Below are 13,613 nucleotides of genomic sequence, written 5' to 3'. Positions count from 1 at the left end.
GCTTTTTTATTAAGGCTTAGGTCTGGGTTTTTATTAGGTCTTATATATTGACAGAGATTTCGCATTTTTAGCATTTATCATAATTATTAGTTCATCTGTAAGCACTCACTAGAAGGATGGGAAAAAAATAGATACCCAATTAGACCTAGTACTCTGTGTATACTCACGACTCGTCCGATGACGAACTTGTGCAGGAACTGGTTGAAGACCTGCGCCGGCATGCCGGCCGCGCGCATGGCGGCGCTGGCGTCGTGACCAGCGTACTCCAGGAGGATTGAGGAACCGCCCGAGTGCTGGACAACGAGACGTTACATATAATATGTACCGTTTAGCCATTTTTGTTTTATTGAATTATTCCTTACAAATTAAATAGAATACACAACGCCGACACAAATCTTTTTTTATTCCATAATTTTCTAAATTTGCAAGTTAAACAGTTATTTTAACATATTATAAGTGTTGTTACGTCTTTTTTATATATATTAGCTTAGCCTATCTGACGTCCACAACCCAGTTACCATTAAAGTACAATAATTTAAAACATTTGCATTTGTTATTTATTGATACTTCATCTACAAAATGTAAGTAAGTATAAAACCTCCTACAATTGGCATACTTGTACGATTTTTTGAAAAGGGTTGGTTCTTGGGCAACTAGAGAAATCGTTGTGCAACAAACAAAATTATACCGCAATATGCCTAGTAAACGGTAGAAAAAAATGAGCGTATTTACGAATAGTCAAAAATGACTCAAATTATTTATTCATGTTGTCCTATTTAAAGAGACATGCCTTTTCTTCTAAATGTGGCTAACCTATTGTTAGAGGTCTTCAAACAGTAATCGCTCTAGTTTGACGACTATTATTTAATGGAAAATAAAACATTGCATATGACCGGGAATTTAAGTGTGTTGTCTTAAACACGGAGACGTTCAGCTCAAATTCCACAAGTTGCTTAATCCACTGATCGTTTACCGGCCGGTAAGCGCAACTGGCTATGAGTGTAAAATGTAGAAAAGATTCTACATTTTGCACGTGACATATGTAAATTATACACATAACAGAATAATGATAAGTTATCTAATTATTCGTAATGATTGCATAAACTATTAAACTACAGACACACATTACATCAGATTTACATCTATTACGATAGCTGACTTATGTGTTGATAAACAAATGTTTTATAGATCACTTCACAATGATACCTAATTAATCTTATAAGTATTTTATCAGAGATTTAATACCATTCACTTTTGATAAAGCATGTTTTGAATGTTTTTAAACTGTTATACTGAAAAAGTCTTTTCGCATTATAGTATGTATGAACTTGTAAAAAAATCTTTTGGCTTCAAGAATCACAAATGAGTACACGGTTCATTAGGTTTCTTTCAGTGAGCTCGTGAGGTACCCAAATATCGAGCTTTTTTGTGTAGAGAAAAGATTTTATTACAAGTTCGTATATACTATAATGCGAAAAGACTTTTTCCCCGACCTAATAAAATAAGGCAATACTAATGTATCGAAAGTTTGACATTTAAAATGTACTGACAAAATAGTTTCTACGACGCCCGCTAGAGGCGCTGAACCGAATGTCATGCGTCGGTAGTCGATAGTGGTGGAGAATCTTGGTACAGTTAAGTTACACAGAATGATGAAACAAGCAATAAATCATATCGAAGAGTTGATAAATGATGTACAAGTGATAACTTTACGACGTGCTCAATAAATAACAGCGGATATATTTCAGTGAGTGGACTCCCACGGCCTCGCCCACGATGTTGCACCTCTGACTTTCAACCTACGGCTACTCCACGGAAAAGAGTTTTATTGTTATAGATATTTCTGAATCTGTTTCGATGTTTTAAAGCGAGAGTAAAAGTTTTAGTGAATAAGCTGAAAATCCTATGCTATTAGAAGTATTCATAGTGACTTTGTCACGTGAAATCAGTTTTATTCAAAATCTCTGTAATACTTTTTTTTTTAAAGACAACACCCGTACTAATAATTGTTCTTGTGTCACGGGGAATTTTACAAACATAAAAACAACGAACACAAAGCTCAACCAGACACGAAACAATTACTTGTGGATGACACAAATAATAATTGTTCCGGGAATCGAACCCACGACCTCCCGATGCAATGGTAGCGGCGTGGTGACCTAAACCACTGCGCCAGCCAGGCAGTCTATTTTTATTCGTGGCACATGAATTTGAACGCAAGAAAAGTTTATAAGGATCGTACCAAGTGACGTTCTTTAGTATTAATAGATAAAAAAAATACATTGATAAATGGACATATTATTATGCGAATGTCAAAAAAAATATTAGTTCCATTTGATTCTGTAGTGAACAAAATATTGAAAATGTTGCAATAAGTTTGATAATAATCATGGTTGAATGAAATCGGAGGCACAAACAATTATTTACATGAACGCGTCTATACGAATATTTATTGTCAGCCTGGCTTTTACTTTATAAACGACAATTGTACTTTTAAACGTAAATTCAGTTTCATTTCAGTGCTATATACTTTTTTGTATTATTTTCAACTACGTATATATCATTAAATGCAAAAGCTGTGTAAAAGTTTTAATATAAATGGATGTGTAGAAATAAAAAAAACAATTGAATCTAAAATTTATGCCAAGTCCCAAACCCACACAACAAGGTTCCGTACCCAATGGTCATCCATCCACAGAACAACCTCAACACGTGTAGCTTAACCTCAGAGATCGATCCACGCGGCTATTGTTGTTGTGTGCAGACGAAGTATGTCGGAATAAAAAGGCACTACTATCAATTACAGTATTCCATCAGTAACGCCAGTCCCTCACTGATCAGGTTGTATGGAGCTCACGTCGTCCAATATCCTATCATAATTCATACACATCGTCTGTTATGTTATCTTTAGATCAAGGGCACGAAGGTGATTTCCTTACCACAGATACTAGCTATATGATTTTATGGGAAAACTGTCACACATGATTGCATCAGCTGTTACCTTTGTAGAGCAATGTTTCCAAATATTTGTGGATGGTTATCATAGTATACATAATTGAATGAATAGGATTTATTGCTCTCCTTGCTATTATTGCAGGAAATATTATTCGAAACTAGAAACTGTGTCAGGTATAATTGTGTTCAAACTAACAATAAAAGTGGAGTTCTGGAGCGAGTTTACCCAGGCACTTGGTTTGACACCATCTTTAATAATGGACAATCATTTGGAATAATAAATTAGAAAGATCAGGAATTGCCATATGGTTTACCCTGGGATTTGAAGCTAAGATCCTTGTGTGGTAGTCACCTCTCACTACTCTCTCTTCCGCTACACCACCCTGGGGCGGTATATGTATAACTAGCTGACCCGCGCAACTTCGCTAGCGTCATATAAGATAGAATGGGTCAACATTTTCCCCGTTTTCGTAACATTTTTTACTGCTACTCTGTTTCTATTGGTCTTAGCGTAATAAATGGGCTATCTAACACTGAAAATTAGCGCGTTCAAGCAAACAAACAAACTCTTCAGCTTAGTGTAATATTAGTATAGATTATACTTAATTAAATATACTTACATAAGGCAGGAACTCGGTGAGGTCCAGCACTCTGTTGTCGAACACGATGTAGAGGCAGCGGCCATCTTGCCCCGTGCACTGAGACACCTCCGACAACGTGAAGTTTCGCTGATCCTGACATACAAATATACTAATTAAAGTTTTTCACCTTCATATTCCGTTTTATTTTCCACCGCTTGAAAACGGGTAAATTCATTTTAAACTGTCGCGTTGCATGTTTATTTTTTATGCCAGTTCCATGGCCAGTGTTACCTGCACTGAAACGTCAGGTATTCTTATGTAAAATGGGTTACAAAACATTGTCACTCAAATAAATTTATGATTTGAATGACATGCCTTTCGTCACTCAATCTTTGCATATGATTTTCGAGTTATGCCAAATAGCTTCATAATAATTATTAATTAGTAGCGCAACAGTCTATTGTACCGTCTACCGTACTATCCATTAACTACCCCTTGATATTTAAAATAACTTCACAAAACAAGTCTTGTACAATACGCTGGGAGTGCAGTTTTTCATCAAAAGTCTAGTCTGTATCCAAAATAGGTCAGTAATCACCTCACTCATGCGTCAGTTACCTGTTTGGACCAGTCAGTGAATCTGGCAAAGTCCGCCACTCCTGTAGCCAGCTTGGTGGCGAGCTGGTCTGCCGAGCCCTCCACCTCATGGGACTCCTCGAACTGACTGTACCACTGCATTAACTTGCTGCAACTGTGTGATGACACTGCAACAATATATTATATATTGAGGGTTTTAAATACATAATATCACGCCTGTTGTACCCGAAGATTTATGCAAGGATGTATGAAATACACCTATGAAATAGTGTGTGTATGTAATGGGGAACGAACCTTTTGATTCAATGATTTAATAGCCATATTACCAGAATCCGGGCTGTTATCATAAAATATCTATATGTATATACGAGTATTAATCAAAGGTGACTGACTGACTGACATTGTGATTTATCAACGCACTGCCTGAGCCGCTGGACGGATCAGCCTGAAATTTGGCATGCAGGTAGATGTTATGACATAGGCATACGCTAAGAAAGGATTTTTATCAATTCTGCTCCCAACGGGATAAAATAGCGAATGAAAGTATGTATGAAAAAATATGTCCTAAGTCATAAACCACGTAGACGAAGTCGTGGGCAAAGGCTAGTTTTAATATAAACTACTTTTTAATATAAATAACGCGGCACAGAGGCAGTCAAGTTATAATACATCTATACTAATATTATAAAGCTAAAGAGTTTGTTTGTTTGTTTGTTTGTTGGAACGCGCTAATCTCAGGAACTACTGGTCCGATTTGAAAAATTATTTCAGTGTTAGATAGCCCATTTATCTAGGAAGGTCTTAGGCTATGTATCATCACGCTACGACCAATAGGAGCAGAGTACCAGTAAAAACTGTTACAGAAACGGGGACAATTTTGACTCATTCTCTCTTATGTGACGCAAGCGAAGTTGCGCGGGTCAGCTAGTATAACATAAAGAGAAAGAGATCTATTAGTATAATAAGTTAATATGGTCATTATTATTAGCCTATAATCGCGCTGAAGCCGCTGAATAATTTATTGTGTATCGTTCACTGAGACGGTTTCGATATAGATTTAATATTCACTAGTCTTGCCTCGCGTCATTCACTAGAAAAATATTGATTGGGAATATGGACATTATGAAAATAGGAATGTAAGTTTACTGTAAAACGGATTACCATACAATTTATCATAAATTCAGTTAGTTGCATTTTTTCGACCAAGTAGTTAAAGTTTTAAAGAAAGTTTTTACTCTTTACTCCGAAACTAATATTATAAGTTAAAATACGGTCTTTTGCACATGCCTCGTGGACCTGCTGCACCGATTTTGACAAGATTAATCGTGTAGACAGTTAGAAATCTGGAGTAAAATATATGTTACTTAAGTTTATATTTATAGGTATGTATTTCTTGGAGCCACATGGTTCTTCTAGTTTATATTAATAATTAATTTGTATTAAAAATATCATAAAAGTTTATAATCTTTTTCAATTGAGAAACAAATACTTTTCCTTTCATATGTTAATTAGTTTCTAAATACTAGGTTACAAACATACAAACAAACACTTACTAATATATTTAAAACATTAATCTGTCGATCTGTCCGCAACTGTGGGCGGTAACTAGTCCACTGAGGGAATAATTAATAACCGGATCGAACTGCTTAACCTTTTGTGTTCCTATTATATTACATTAATTATTAATACTAATTAACGATTACCAGTATCTTTGCTACAAACCACTATTGAAAGCCTGGTAATAACTCAGGATTACTGTCTAAAGAACTTTATAAATTACAGGTGACCATAAATCTATACTTATATACTTATTATTGCTTATAATATATATTTATACTTATTTAATATTATAAATGCTAAAGTAACTCTGTCTGTCTGTTACTCAATCACGCGTAAACTACTGAACCCATTTGCATGAAATTTTGTATGGAAATATTTTGATACCCGAGAAAGGACATAGGCTACTATTTACGCCGGGAAAATGACGCATTGGAAAATTCAGGTGGCGGACGAAGTCGCGGGTAAAAGTTGGTTTAATATAAATAATTATAGCCTTTTATTGTCCCACTATTGGGCATGGGCAACTTGAAATGAAAGAGGTGTTAGACCTTCAGTCCACCACATTTTTCATCATATATTTTGTAAAAGCTATATAACGGTGATCCTAATAAAAACATAAAACGTAATGTTATTGAACTATCCATAATCGAACCCACGACCTAAGAGTCGTGATAAAACCAAAGAGCTTGTAAATCAATGTTTTATGATACAAATGAGCTTCGAAGATTATGGTGTTAGGGTTAGTGTACACTGACACTATGACCTGTAACATTTGAAACACATATTTCATACTTGTACTAGCTTTGCGCCCACGGCTTTGCCTGAAGGGAATTTCCAAAAATCATCTCTTAGTGCTTCTTTACACGTCTAAGGAATCTTCAAACCAGATTTTAACTTTCGACGCTCAATAGTTTCGTTTATTATATTGGGACCCCCTTATTATACATTTAATTTTTTTTGTATTTCCATGATTTATCGGCAACGGAAATACATAATTTGTGAGGATTTCAGCTTCCTAGCTTTAGGTTTATGAGGTACAGCTGGTGACAGACAGACAGACAGCGGAGGCTTAGTAATAGGGTTCCGTTTCTACTCATTTCTTTTTCAATTCTCAATTCATTTGTAAAAAAGACAATTCCCGCACATACAGACAACAGACACAAAGACTAATTGTTCCGAGTGGGAATCGAACCCACGACCTCCCGACGCGATGGTAGCGGCGTGGTAGCCTTAATCACTGCGCTACGGTGGCAGTCAGTACTTTTTTTTTATATAATTAGGTTTGATCCTACTCAATACAGAATGAGTTATTATTCCTTACACATCAGTGAGTACACATCCTTACGAGAACAGTCTGTTACTAATCAAGTATGTCCACAGATTAACTTGTGTGTTGTGGTCACATTGACACTAAATGACCGTCAATTACCATGAGTAACCACAAGTAACCACGTGTAACCATGAGTAACCACGAATGAGCACGATTGTCTGTCAGTCTGTTTGTTTTAGTGATACGTGTATGTATTGTTATACTAGTTTGATTATAACCGCTAATTGTAGTGTATGTATATTGTTTGTATTTTGAAGTGAATTGTTGTTCATGACAGTCAAGTTTATAAAGGATCTTAATAGATTATTTAAATTTGTTTGTTGATGAAAACTTTTTGATTTAATTTTGAAAGTGTATAACAAAGATTTGTCAATTGCCTTCCTTTTTTGTCAGATAGTTTGAATTTTAGTTGCTCAGAACAGATTTCAGACTTACATCTGAAATGATAATTAAATGACATATTTTATAGTTTAAAGTCTAATATAAGCAACCAAAGTACAATAACAATTAAAATACATCTAACACACACGAAAAAAAGTTTAAGAATTTCTCGGCTACAAGTACTATTGAAACTAAAAATTACGAAATTCGTTGTCAGATTTTCGTACAATATTATAATAATAGTCACATTTAGTAGCGGCTCCTTCGCTAGTTTCTGATACAATGGCGTGTTTCAGCTAGTTATATAGGTGTTTATATCGCGGCGACGGTATATGTGTGGTAATGGAAACTAAATAAAATATTTAATCGTATGCCATAACCGACTCAATTGGTCTTAACTGCCGGCTTCCACTCATTCCGTGAATAGGGCTGACACGTGCGCTAAAAATATATGTTTTAATAAATGTTCTTTACGATATTGTGTACAAAATGTTATTTAACTTAATTGAATATGAAAAGCTTAATGGTTAGTAATCGAGACATTGTACAGTATTGAAATTCTAATAGAATGATAAATATAACTTTTGAGTAAAAGATATACCTGTGCTAAAAGGTCCCATTCTTTAATAACAAATTATACAATAGTAAAGATAAACATAAAAAGTAACGATTGAAAAAAAATACATTAAATAAAATATATTTTCATACAAACAAAAAAATTCTTATGGGAGAAATTTATCGACCACATAACTAAACTTTAAACTAGTTGGAAATCATAAAATCAATTATTGTACGATCAGTAGTCGATGAATAATCGTAACGCATATGTATCAAATATCTCAAAAAAGTATAAAAATAATATTTTTTTTGTTGCACGTTACGTCTGTGTACTTGTCAGCCCTGTATGATGTACACTTAGCGCCAAAAGTGTAGCAATAACGTGAGTGAAGTGCGCCGATAATTGCCGATAGTTGACTATCGACGTGACGTTAGTCGCTAATGTGAACACATTGTACTGCCGACCCGGTTCACCTTATTATTTCGAGTATGATTTGTGATATTACTCTTATTTTTTGTGCAAAAGCTTCGCAGGTGTACGCTATACTTGATATTATGTGAAAACAGGTTAAAAGCTACCGACTAACAGTAGCGAATTGGTTTTATTTATTTTTTATTTATTTATTTATCACACACTTACATCTAACATTACAGTCACTAAGACTAATGCGTTAGAGAAGTTACAATATATTGATAAAATCTTGGTATGGATAGTATGTATAGGTTACATACTGTTATGAACTATTTTTCAATTGTTACAGGGGTTGGAAGATAGAATAAGTCCGAAGGATTTATTCGTTGATTTTATAAATCGGCCACATTTTAATGTTGTTCAATTGAAATTTGTGTGTGGGGCATAGTGAGGGCATGAAATAAACCTGCATTTCACCGTTTACGATGTTAGTCCTATATAAAAGGGAGCGAGCTTATGGCCATTCACTGGGCACGTCATCAAACTCTAGACTACCATAGTTGATATACATAAATTACTACGTTCCACTCGAGAATTTAGGGAAAAACTTACGGTATCTTTAATTTGACTGCCTCCGTGGCACAGTGGTTTAGGTCGCCACGCCACTACCATTGCGTCGGGAGGTCGTGGGTTCGATTCCCACACGGAACAATTATTTGTGAGATCCACAAAAAAATAATGTTTCAGGGCTGGTTGTAATTTGTGTCCGTTGTTTGTATGTTTGTAAAAGTCCCCGCGACACAAGAAAAAATCATAGAGCGGGAGTAGTCTTTAAAAAAATCTGAGCAATTTTATTTCTTATGATAAACTACAGTCACCCTATCATTAGTAGGTAGCATTGTCATCAATTAACCAGTAGATGGGTGATCAAACGATCGCGCCCAGTGCATGGACATTACCACCAGTTAACTTTACGATACGGTTTACGAGCTGTCGCGACACATTCGCACTTATTTTAATTTTTCTTCAATTGTATATGCAATTAAAGGTTGAAACACATAAATACAAAAATATATAATATAATAATAGGGGTAGGCAGAGACTCCTACTACAAACTTTCCTTGCTTCATTCGCATCCATACATGTTGTCATACATGGCCGCCGGTTACGAAATAGAACTAGAGTTAGTAGAAATATAGTATAGAGATTGTGAAAGCAGGTTGCCTATGTATGTAACTAAAGATAAATAAATAAAAATATATTATTGGATGACTCACACACGGTCATTTGATTCCAAACAAAGTACTATGGTAACGAAATAACTGATAAACATATACCGTGCTCATCACACAAAGATTTGTCCCGGGTGGGATACGAACCAATAACAAATAAGAACAATATTCTGAAACAGCCAATTATGAGTTCAAAAGTCTCAAACAGCGCAAATTTCTTGTATAAATCCGCTAGAATAATCGATGGTGTTCTGTACAAGGAACCTGGTTGGAATGTTGATTGAAATTCCTTAAGTTTCCGTCAACTCACCAGCCTCGAGCGTTCGCGACTCGTTTCAACTTGTTACCTGATCTATCGACTAAGAGTTCATCGTACCTTACACTCAAAAATAACGTGTTTTATAGAAGGGTTAATTAAGGATCACACAACAAAATTAAAAGCAAATCAAATATATTTATGTCGATGCTATAACATTCCATCCGCTTAAGGCTTTGAGTTTTATAAAAAATGTCTTTTAAACCACTTTTTTTAAATATTTTACCATAATTTATAAATCTTTATGATTTTATTACAAGTCCATACATACTATTATACAAAAAGACTTTTTCCCCGACCTAATATAATATGTGTCATTTAAATACATTAAAGAGTTTCAAGTGTATTCCTTGTGATTTGATTTTCAGCAGTTCTTGAGTTTGTAATTACTATTATAGCTGATTTGTTTAAAATAAACCATAAGCTCTCATTCTCTCGCTTTCATATCCAAGTAGTATAGTACTCCGGTAAATGTAAGATTTCATGTTCTTCGCGACACTGAGGTCTGTTAACTTTTTCCATACATCCGAGCCTCTAAACTTACACTATTACAAGATGGCTATCAATATTCTAATGAGGCCGGGTGCCGATAAGGAAGCAGTAGGAGAAAATATCATTAATCTAGGCTGATTTGTACAAATGTAATATACATAAAACAGGGATATATTAAAAAATAAATTTAACCAATTAATGTCCCACTGCTGGGCAAGGGTCTCCTCCTGTAATGAGGGAGGGGACCACCACGAGTCCACCACGCTGGCCAAGTGCGGATTGGGGAATTTGCATACTAAATATAGAATATATATAAAAAAATAGAACATTTGAAATATATGTATATCGTAAGAATATGTTGTAATTCATGTCAGTACATGTTGGTAAACTTAATGATGAGCCTTTACCAATTACTATACGAAATTGGATTAAAATCTATATTTACTCTGGTAATAAAATGTTAAAACAAAAGCCGCTGACTTTTCAATTTCACAACGAGTTGCCAACAATATCAATATTGACCATTTGAATCCAATTTTATATCGAAACACTCATACAGTAGATAGACATTTATACAGCTTTTGGTTCATTTTAAACACTATGAAACTAACAGATAGATCTTAAAAATAAATAGCGTATGATTGCCGCATTCTTAAAAATGCCTTAGGCTATCTAACATCACACTATAATCTATGATAGTAAAGTTATCACTTTTGCGAGTGTAGCTATAGGACACAGCTAACACTTTTAAAGTGACATAATTATGTAATTAAATTATCAAGTGTCGCTTTGTTCAGTAACTCATGTGCGGTATTACCACCTGTATACAAGCATTGGTTTGCATAAGGCTGTATACAATAATTATTTGTCCCTTTAATCACCAATGAACAAGCGTTTTTCACTTTTCTGATAGGCAAGTACGACATTAATGCATCTGATTTTTGTAGCACTGATAGAAAATATAGTACCAAGAATAAAAGGTAAAAAAGGTATTTTCTATGACGTGAATTAACAATTTAATTAGTAATTAAAGCCTGTGCAATCACATAAAATCAGCAACCCATCTAAATATCAGCCTCAACAACCTCACAATTACCCAAACGAATTCAGAAAGTATTCCCTCTATTCTCGATGTGTGTGTTGAGATCAGTGACGTAAACCTACGTCATCAGATGTGCTGTCAAAATGGGGAGGAGTCAGCGGAGGCCCCGCCCAGTCGCCCCCGCGCCCTGGCCGGGTATATAAGGCTTCGCGGCGGCTGCAAGGAACAGTCACCACCGCTCTTCACATCCAGGCGCTCGTCGTTCCTTCACACAAACTTTACGTCGAGTTACACGGTAAGTTTATTCTTTAAATTGGGGGTTGAATATAATTTAATACGTTTTCTAGCGTATTTGGTAGGTAGGAAATAGGTTTTGTTTAATTATTTTGGGGGTTTTGAAGGTAGGAATTAGGAAAATGTCGAATTAAAACGTTTATTCACGTAAAAAAAAATCTTGATAGCTTTTGCAAAATTAGTTAGGTTGGATTTTTTTTCCTCGGAATTTGGCTAATTGTAAATGTATATAGTAATTTTTACACAATTCAAATATTTGTAAGTCTCATTTAATGATCCCGTAGAACAAATAAAAAAAAGAATATATTTCGAATGAACACTACACATTTTCAAAAATATATAAATCTTGCTTGAAATATCGCGACCGAAATATACAAATGCTCCCTAAAACTAACGAAATGACTAAAATGCTAACTACTTTGAAGACTAAATTAAATAATACACATTTAGACGACAATTTAAATTAAATTTAGTGCGCTACGCGGCTACGGCCGCTCTACGTCGCGTAGCATCCGCTACGAATTCGTAGCAGTATCCGCTTTTCTATTCACTCGAGCGTGTTTCATTTTCACTGAAATATTTTATAATATCCTTCTCTTGATATAGAATGAAGGAAATCTGTCACTATTTTCAGTAGCAAAAATAGAATACTTTTGCGAATAATAAACATTTAAAGAATTTGAACGTGTTTATTTAAATACGTATATTTTACTTGCAGTATATTAAAAGCAAAAATTTTACAATAGCTTGTTTGAAAAAATTTATTCGACAAAATACATTTTTTCGCTTTCCAATTTAATGGGAAGAAAAGGTCTAATCATAATAAAAATATAAATTTACTTTTAGACAATATCACAAAGTTCATACAAAAATAAAACGATTGAATTCCAAACACAATTTTGAAACGGACACTCAAGTTTTTCTCGGAAGCTAATTAAAATGATTACAGACAGTTTGTTAATTAAAATCGATATCGAACTCGGTACTAATCGGTTTAATGAAGTGCTGCTCTCATTGTTTAATTGTGCCTGTTTTGACATCTCTGCCTCCCCTGACATTCACAAGCGTTTGTGAATTTATCGCCAAAACTTTGAAAACTCATTATAAAACTACTTTTCGACTTAAAACGTCAATTTTTCTTCTAAAAATGATAAAGGGAGTCCCTCTTTTCATATTTTTAGTAAATAAAACTCTTTTGCGAACTCAGTTTTTATAAAATAGCGAGCCTGTTAGACTCCATTTTTTTTAAACTGTTTTAACTGCTAAGTAATTTATAACTACATTTTCTACAACACTACAATATATCGCGTTTTACTATGACATGTTAAACTTATTCCTTGTTCAGAATTTCCTTAAAAGGATGGCCACGAAAATATTCCGAATTATCTTACCTCTGTGCAACATTTTAAGAACGGCGAACCAACAATCTTAACCGATAAAACAACAGCAGACTAGTATTATTGACCGATAATTCAATAGCATTTATGTAAAAAAATAACAGAACCTTTCCTTTATATATTTATTTAAATGCTCTTATCAAAAATTCTACACATATTTTTCAATCCAAGTGACACCTCAAAGTGTAAAATATTTAATACCAACACAATCACCAAAAGCCGCTCAACGTAATTCAGAATTGTATATACTGAAGCCAATTTCATTTGAACGATAGCTATTAATTTTTCACGCGGTTAAATTTCTTCCATTAAACAAATGAACATCTTATTGTATTATTTAACTCTCCAACCCTTCACTGTCCCCCAGGGGGCGGCTCCACTCAGTGTTATAGAAGTTTTTCCAAAATGTGTTCTGGATAGTCTTACTAAGTTACTCTTCTAAGCATCTTATTTTTTCTGTATACAT

General features: G+C 34.4%; 2 protein-coding genes across 4 annotated transcripts in view; one reads left to right on the top strand and one right to left on the bottom strand.

Moving 5' to 3' along the window:
- The window catches only part of LOC142980636 (uncharacterized), a 47,849-nt gene that overhangs the window by 1,811 nt on the left and 32,425 nt on the right, over positions 1–13,613 (bottom strand). For both annotated transcript variants that reach the window (XM_076126131.1, XM_076126132.1), the window contains exons 3-5: positions 4,155–4,300; positions 3,576–3,689; positions 168–293 (exon numbers count right to left, since the gene is read on the bottom strand). In XM_076126131.1, coding sequence (XP_075982246.1) covers positions 168–293; positions 3,576–3,689; positions 4,155–4,300 — 386 coding nt within the window. The remainder of the gene's footprint in view (positions 1–167; positions 294–3,575; positions 3,690–4,154; positions 4,301–13,613) is intronic.
- The window catches only part of Mip (Myoinhibiting peptide precursor), a 78,696-nt gene continuing 76,737 nt past the window's right edge, over positions 11,655–13,613 (top strand). For both annotated transcript variants that reach the window (XM_076126135.1, XM_076126134.1), the window contains exon 1: positions 11,655–11,751. The gene's annotated coding sequence lies outside the window, so the exon portion shown is untranslated. The remainder of the gene's footprint in view (positions 11,752–13,613) is intronic.

Source organism: Anticarsia gemmatalis, chromosome 18, assembly GCF_050436995.1.
Source record: "Anticarsia gemmatalis isolate Benzon Research Colony breed Stoneville strain chromosome 18, ilAntGemm2 primary, whole genome shotgun sequence".
Lineage (NCBI taxonomy): Eukaryota > Metazoa > Arthropoda > Insecta > Lepidoptera > Erebidae > Anticarsia > Anticarsia gemmatalis.
The sequence above is the reverse complement of the archived record's forward strand: the minus strand, read 5'-3'. Positions and strand labels throughout refer to the sequence as shown.